The 8880-nt window shown below is 37.0% G+C and overlaps 1 protein-coding gene across 1 annotated transcript; it reads right to left on the bottom strand.

Annotated features, from left to right (window-relative positions):
- Window positions 1-3621: 3621 nt before the first annotated feature.
- LOC119819399 (olfactory receptor 5D18-like) lies at window positions 3622-4575 on the bottom strand. The gene has a single exon (XM_038337592.1). It carries the CDS (start codon window positions 4573-4575, stop codon window positions 3622-3624), a length of 954 nt encoding a protein of 317 aa, XP_038193520.1.
- Window positions 4576-8880: the final 4305 nt, after the last annotated feature.

The following is an 8880-nucleotide window of genomic DNA, read 5'->3' as shown; positions in this document are numbered from 1 at the left end:
CATTTTCCAATTTTGTGGCATACAGGCTTTTGTAGTAAGATCTAATGATTCTCTGAATTCCTCTGTGTCTGTGGTTATGTCCCCCTTTTCATTTCTGATCTTATTAATTTGTGTGTTCTCCCTCTGCCATTTGATTAGTTTGGCTAAGGGTTTGTCAATCTTGTTGATTTTCTCCAAGAACCAGCTTCTTGTTTCATTGATTCTTTGGATTGTTTTCTGTGTTTCTATTTTGTTGATTTCTGCCCTCAGTTTGATTATTTCCAGTCTTCTACTTCTCCTAGGTGAGTCTGCTTCTTTTTTTTTCCAGAGCTTTCAGGTGTGTCACCAATGAGTGCTTTCTCCATTTTCTTTAAGTGGGCACTTAGTGCTATGAATTTTCCTCTTAGCACTGCTTTCATTGTGTCCCATAGGTTTGAGTATGTGTGTCTTTGTTTTCATTAAATTCAAGAAAGACTTTAATTTCTGTCTTTATTTCTTCCTTGACCCAGGTGTGGTTTAGTAGTTGACTGTTCAGTTTCCATGAGTTTGTGGGCTTTCTGGGGGTAGCATTGTTGTTGAATTCTAATTTTAATCCACAGGTGGTTACTAATATTTTTTTGTAACTGTGGAAGTTTGCTTTGTTACCAAGTATATGGTCTATTTTCGAAATCCCAAGGTCCTGATGAGGAGCAGAAGGAGCGAGAACATGAGAAAGAAAGACAGGAACGTGAGGGGTGCGTTCACTCATGGAGACGGTGGGACAGAACTAATGGGAGATCACCAACTCCAGTTGGAATGGGACCGATGGATCATGCGACCAAACCCGTCTCTTGGAATGTGGCCAAAAGTGGGGGCTGACTGAGAAGCAAAGGACAATGGCGCTGGGCTCTGATTCTTCTGCATGGACGGGCTCTGTGGGAGCCTTCTCAGCTTGGTCGATCACCTTCCTGGACCTGGGGGGAGTTGGGAGGACCTTGGTCTTAGCATAGAGTAGGGAACCCTGATGTCTCCTTGGCCTTGAGAGGGAGGGAGGGGAGATATGGGTGGAGGGGAGGAGAGGGAAGGGGAAGAAGGACGGGAGGGAAGGGGGAGGAGGAGGGGAGGGAAGGAGGAGGAGGAGGGGAGGAGATGGAAATTTTAAATATAAAAAAAAAACCATGAAAAAAATAAAAAATAAAAAAAAAGAAAAAAAGTTTTTTTTTACCAGTTTTAGTGAGTTCAAAGGCAGAGAGAATTGTGATCTCCTCCACTGCTCAATTAAGTAGTCACAGATAATTCAACCCATCTCCAAGATGATAAGGAGATGATCTTGATATATCTTGAGAGAAAAGAGATTATGTTACAACACAACTGTACCACAGGTATTGGTTATTTGTCTTGTTTTCATAAGTTACCTGGGAAAATATACTAAAGGAAGGAAGGCTTTGCTTTAGATCACACTACCAAGGTTAATTCTATCATGGCAGAATTATAAAGAGTAAATGCTGGTACTCAAATAGCTTCTTGTTAAGTTTAGGACAATATCCCAGGAAATGGTGCTACTTATCTCAATTAACCCAATAGAGACAATTCGTCATAGAACATAGTCAGAGGCTAACTTAATCTAGATAATGAGTTGCAAGTGTGTATGGAGATTTGTTTTCTCAGTAATTAAAAGCACTGTCTATGTAATAATATTGAGCATTATTCCATGATTACTGACTTGCGAATTTATCATTCACCACACTCCTTTATTTGGGGCTTAGCCACAGGACTTTATTTAATGCATAACATGCAGACAGATAAGACCTAGCCTTTTCAAAGATGATTTTAACATTGCCAAAACTCTATTAATATAGCTGCCTGCAGGAGACAGATGCCTCCACCGGAGCCCACCAGATTCTTGCCAATAAGCCACAGTCACATGGTGATACACAGATTAATAGAAATGAGTTAATTTAAGAAATAAGAGTTAACCAGAAATACACTTAAACTATTGGCCAAACAGTATTGCAATAAATATAGTTCCTGTGTGATTATTTCAAGTCAGGGTGATCAGGCAATAAACTAGTGGCCTCTTCCAACAAATTGGCAACAACATGGTGACTACATTCATAAAATCTGAAAGAGCATTTTTTTTCAGATGGACTCTGTTTTCTGGCAGTAAGTAAGAGCACCATGGCTCCTTTTGAAAGGTCATCCTGATTCATTGGTAGGAAGAAAACAGCACACTTTTGAATGGCTACTTTCTAGTTCATGCTGCCAGCACAAACTCAGGCTCTTTTAGGAGGCCGAGCACTTGAATGTTGTTTGTGGCTACAAGTTACTTGCCGGCAACATGGGCCAAGTGATAAGCAGAGTTGGGGTGGTGAACATGGCTCCCACCACATAGTCTCAGAGGCAGTGAACGGACATCTTCAGTATTGGACTGGGTGGAGCCAAAAGACAAAGCAGCCTTTGTTCTAGAATTTTAAGAAGTGGTTCTGGTCAGAAAAAGATTACAGATAGATTCAGATTTTAAAAAGAGACCTCTAAATGGGGCACAGTGTTGGATAAGTGTACATAGGTTTGAGAGAGGCAAGTAAAAGAATGTAGACAGTTATAAAAAGAAGTAAATGTTTTTAAAATTAAAACAAAGTCTTTAAGAGACAGAGAACAGACAGTCATACATTAAAAGGGTAAAAAAATAAATCAAATAAAGATGGAAAACACACAGATAATCTTTATTATGTATATTATTGTCTTTTTTAATTTTTCGGCTGTGAATGTTAAGTACAGAAAGACATTTTATTGTACAGGCTGCTAAGCTAAGCCAACATATATATTTTAAAAGTATCTTGACTTCAAAATTTGGGTCTAAGAATTTCTTGCTTTGGAAAAGAGGTTCATGTTTTCTTTCCACAGAAGATGAGAACTGGTGATTTCCTTCCAGAATAATGTGGTATGATGGACCAAGATTCTCAAAAAGGTTGAACACTCCCAATAAGTACTTTGCCCAACAAAAAGCAGGAAACAGTTTGGAGAATACTACACCTTAATTCCCAAATATTGTTTAAAAATGTTTGTTTGGATTTGAAAGAGGTTATGCTATAAAGATTTGCATTGATATGGATTTTGGTTTATTGATGAGATTATATATATGCTCTTGATGAAGGCATTGTACTTTTGTAGCTCATTTAAAAAGGTAATGTATAATTAATAAATATAGGTTAATAGAGATTTTCTATAATAGTCAAGTTTGCAGTAATGTTAGATTTTCTTAATGCTTAGAGATGTATATCTGATGGATAGATATTCTTCAGATCTTTCAAAGAGTTTAAAACAGGTCTTTTATATTATTTATTGGTTTCTCAAATTATCAATTTGACATTTTTCTCTTTTTCTAGAATTCATTGTTTTTCTCACTGCATATTGATCATGTAATATACTTATACTAAATAGAGAAAATAGATGTCTGTAGTCTGTCTGCACTTAGAAAATAATACTACGGTGTTTCTCTCTCTCTCTCTCTCTCTCTCTCTCTCTCTCTCTCTGTGTGTGTGTGTGTGTGTGTGTGTGTGTGTGTCTGTGTGTGTATGTCTCTCTCTGTCTCAACTCTGTCTATATCTCTCTTTCTCTCTATCACACACACACACACACACACACACACACACACACACATAATTATGTCAAGTGAGAGTGCAGTTTTGAGCTCATAAGTCTCCTGACTGTCTCTTTCACCTCTTTATTCCTAAGGCTGTAGATAAGGGGATTCAGCATGGGGATCATGACTGTATAAAGAGCAGTGGCCACTTTAACAAAGAGCCATGAGCTGTTTGAGTTGGGAACACAATACAGGAGGAGTAAGATTCCATGGAAGATTGTGATGGCTGTCAGATGGGAAGTGCAGGTGGAGAAGGCTTTTCGTAGTCCTCCTTTGGAAGGCATCCTAATAATAGTGACAACTATGAACACATATGAGGCTAAAGTGATCAGGACACTAGAAGACTCACTTAATATAGAAATGACTAAACATACCATCTGGCTAAAGGAGGAGTCAGAGCACGATACAGAGATGACAGCAGAGTACTCACAGCCAAAGTGATTAATAATGCCATAGTCACAATAAGAGAGTTGTAAAAGAGTATATATTATTATCCCTGCACACAGGCCACCTACCATGTAAGTCCCAGCCACTAGTAGAGCACAGAACTTATGAATCATTACAACTGTGTAGAGCAGGGGGTTACATACAGCCACAAACCTGTCATAGGCCATCACTGCTAACATGAACATCTCTGTAATCACAAATGTACAAATGAAGAAAAATTGTGTCATGCATCCTCTGAAAGAAATGGTTCTGTCTTCCATCACCAAGATCTGCAACAGTTTGGGTGTAAATACACTAGAATAACATATATCCAAAAACGAAAGATGACTGAGGAAAAAGTACATGGGTGTGTGAAGTCTGGGACTGATCCTGATAACCACAATTATGCCCAGGTTCCCCATCAAAGTCACTGAGTAAATGGTCAAGAACAGGAGGAAGAGAGGTATTTGAAGCTGTGGATATTCTGAGAATCCCACTAAGATGAATGTGGTCATAGAACTCTGGTTCATCAGTTCATGTGACATCATTTCTTAGATTATAAAAGAGGAAGAGGAATGATATGAAAGTGAAAAGAACTTGAAAAGTGGAGTGGTAGAAACTTAGTTGGAGCTCATCATCAAACATGAAATCAGACATGAGCATTTTAAATTCAGAAGTTTTATGCTTCACTTTTGGTTCTTGTGTGGCTGATCAGTGATCAGTGTTTTGAAGCAATGTCCTTTATTCTTCATTCCTGAATTTTCCTGGTCTGGGATTAAAATGTAATACTCATCAGTATCATTATAGGTGAGCTACAATTGTTTATGAGAATATATATATTAAATCTACATTTGCTTGATGCTAGAGTACTCATGATAAAATATCATTATATGATGTTAAATACATATATTGAGGTTATTAAAGCACTAAGAAGATTGCAGTGTCCATAAGTTTAAGTTTGAGAAGATCTGTGCAAACTAAACACATCACATACGGTTCCAAATGCAAAACATGTGACACAAATTGGAAGAATTTTAGAGAAGTCTACAAATGTCCACATTTCATACCCTTTGGTCCTTATTCACTCACATGTTCATAGCACTATACTAAAGAGGGCATAGCCAGATTTTTTAACTATTAGAAATAAACCATAAAACTTTGCATTAAAAATATAAGAATCTATTTTCAATGAAATAAATATGATATTTAATCTGAACTGCGAGGAGTGCTCCCATCCACTGAGATGGTGGGGCTGATCTATTTGGAGCTTACCAAGCCCAGTTGAACTGGGACTGAAAAAGCATGAGATAAAACCGGTCTCCCTGAACATGGCGGACAATGAGGGCTGCTGAGAAGCCAAGGACAATGACACGGGATTTGGATCCTACTACACATACTGGCTTGGGGGGAATGGGGTGGCCTGTTTGGTTGCTCACCTTCCTGAGCCTAGATGGAGGGGGGAGGAACTTGGACTTCCCACAGGGCAGGGAACCCTTACTGCTCTCTGGACAGGAGAGGGAGGGGGAGTGGAGAGGGAGGGGTGTAAATGGGAGGCGGGGAGGAGGCGGAAATTTTTAATTAACAAAATGAAAAGAAGGGCTATACAGCTATATCTTGTCTCCTTTAGATTAAGGATGAGGATTTACTTTCAGAACTTTAAGTACATTGATGCTTCCATTGTCAGTGTTAAGTTACCAATAGTTTTCTTTGTTTTTCAACTACTATGCTGGATAATGATTATCCTACCTACAAAATTGTAGAGTACTCCATAATCAGTAACCAACAAATCGAAGGGTTAATATAATGTAGCTTCTGTTTCTTTTTCTTCTATTACTTCTCTGCCCTTCCCAATCATATATTTTGATTGAGGGTCCCTTGTTCACCTGTTTTGGAATAATATAACTTTTATTTAATAATAAAAACACTATTTTTCTCCACTTTGACATAATTTTTAAAATGCACAAATTAATATTTATTTACACAGACTCTACTATATCCCAGAAGAAGGATGTAAACAAATTACTTCGTTAATTTTTATCAACATTTTTTATAATATGGTCTCACTATGTAGAGCTGGATGGTCTGAAACTCATTATGTAAACCAGGATTTACCTATACTTGAGAATATATACTATCTCTGCTTTCTAAGTGCTTGGATAAAAGGTGTGCATAAATAATGTAAAAGGTGGCTGTGATTTTGAAAAATAGCATGGAGGACTAAAAAGGTACACTATTTTGAAGTAACTCACCAAAATTCCGTCTTTCTCAGTATCCGATTTGATAATGTTTTGATAAAATTAGTAAACCACATGTACAGTCTTCTTCAAAATAAAATTATTTTATATTTCTCCAAAATTAGTAGTAATTCATCAGTAAAACTAAATCCAATTAAGTACATAAGTACAAATATTTTAGCAACTCTGGACAATTTGTAAAGAACAAAGAGAAGTCAGTAAGAAGACAGAAACCTGACAATTTATTTCATGGTATTGTTGATTGTGTAATCTGTAACTACTTCACACTAGTGACATGGACCCCAAGGAATCGCGATAGCTTGTTATGATGAAACATGTAGTAGTAATTAGAGAAATCTTCCCTCTGATACTGAAAATATAATTTTTCTTACTAATCAGTATTAAGCCATCTCATGACCTAATAAATGTTAGCTACATATAAATGATACATCTGAAAGTCAAAGAAATAGCAATAAATATGTTACATTTATTCTAATATATAAAGATAATTAAATTTTGTATGATTTTTTTATAGTAGGAATTTTGTACATAACATAGGAGTAGACATAACATGTATGGAAAAAGATCTTCCTCTACCCAAAACATATAGACTAGGAATTAAATGGTAAATATTTATTAAACTATAGTTTCATTGGTTTGGAAAGCATTGAATGTCAAAATTATTCTATAGCTCCATTTAGGCTTATCGGAATAAAAAGTGAGGCACAATATTTATATTTAAGTATCCTGGTTAAAAGTCAAGAGATAGACTCTGGTCAAGAAAACAGACTAACACCAGAGGCTTCACTTCTCCCTCTATTGTTCCAAATCCAAACTACCAATTTCATCATTAATTCTCCAGCAGAACAAGCTATAGCAGCCTCCTCCCACCTCATCATTCCTGGATTCTATATATATTCCCTTCCTAACTTTTTACTTTCCATGTGTACCTTAGACATACTCCAAAATTCCATTAAATACTGGTTAACACACAGACCACTCCAGCTAGAAAGCAGGTAGGCTAACTACAGATCTTCACCACTCCTGCTTCTCCAAACTAATCCCCTAGTCTCATCCCAGGTCTGCAACAGAACACCTGTTGTAACTTCGTTTCCTGTCTTGCAGCTGTCTCCAATGGATCAGACAGACCTTCCACTCCAAACTTCCTTTCTTCCACTTACAGCTTTATCCCAGCCTCAACCACTGGAGGCACTCCCTGGGAAACCACAGGCCATTCTGACCAGGGAAGTCAATAAGATAACTGCAAATCTTCATCTCTCCATCTCTTATTCCAAATCCAATTCTCTAGTCTCATCACCAGCTCAATTGCAGAATTTCTGCCATGGCCTCTCCTCAGTTATTGCTCCCATTCCTAGATAATTAACTAAGAAGACTCCTGGAGGACTCCTTGAATTCTTCTCTCCTTGAATTCACTCCACCACTCCCAAGCCACTCTCATTTCTAAGTCTCATGTTCCAACACCCGGAAAACCATTTTACCTGAATCACCCTAGAACCCACACCTGTCAGGACTAGATACCAGCACCTGGAATGTCTATGTTCCAATTACAGATGCCAAGACACCAGCACAAAAACATTATCAATAATACCCAGAACAATACCCACTAGACAGAGGTGTGTTTGTGGTGTGTGTGTGTGTGTGTGTGTGTGTGTGTGTGTGTGTGTGTATGTATAACTACTAGACATATATCTCCCAAAATACTATTATATAGGAGTCCCTGAGTATTTTAATATAGTTGAAACACAAATAAAAAACATTAGGAGAGTATTTATGCATATAAGTACATAAAGAAGAAACAAATAAATGCCTTAAAGAAAAATATAAGAACACGAATAAACACTGGAAGGAAATGAATAAAATTTCAAGACTTAAAAGTTGAAACAAATCAATAAAAAATGAACAAACTAAAAGAAATCTAGAAATAAAAAAGTTACAAACTCAAACAGAAATCACAGAGGTTAGCTACACCAACAAATACAAGATATGGAAGAGAGAATCTCAGGCATTGAAGAATAATAAAGAAATGTATACCTCAGTGAAATAAACTGTCAAGTCCAAAAACTTCTGGCACAAATCCTCCAGGAAAATGGGGATAGTTAAAACAGTCTGAATATAATAATAATAAGAGAGAAAGAAAAAGAAACACAGTCAAAAAGCACAGAAAATATTTCCTGCAAAATCATAAAAGAATAGTTCCCTTACCTAAAGAAGACGATCCCTCTCAAAGCATCAAAAGTGTAGAGAACACCAAATAGACTTGATCAGAACAGAAAGTCCCGTTTGGCACTTAATAATCAAAATACTAAATACACAGCATGAATAAAAATTCCTTCAATTTACAAAGAAGAAAATGTTTCTGGCTTCTTTGCTAGTTTTTGGGATACTATTACTCATACTGTGTTGCCTTGCTCAGTCTTAATATATGGGGACGTTCTTAGATTTACTACAACTTGACATGCCATGTTTTGTTGATATCAGTGGGAAGCCTGTCCTTTTCTGAACAGATATGGAGAAGTAGGTGTGGAGAGAGGCAATGGAGAAGTGAAAGAAATTGATAGGAGAGGAAGGAGGGGAAGGTGTTGTCAGGATGTTAAACAA

The sequence above is a fragment of the Arvicola amphibius genome, chromosome 7, assembly GCF_903992535.2.
Source record: "Arvicola amphibius chromosome 7, mArvAmp1.2, whole genome shotgun sequence".
Lineage (NCBI taxonomy): Eukaryota > Metazoa > Chordata > Mammalia > Rodentia > Cricetidae > Arvicola > Arvicola amphibius.
This window is presented reverse-complemented; position numbering and strand designations above follow the sequence as displayed.

Excerpts from the sequence above, each read along its gene's own strand:
- LOC119819399 (XM_038337592.1), bottom strand. The coding sequence starts at position 4,575 with ATGATGTCACATGAACTGATGAACCAGAGTTCTATGACCACATTCATC.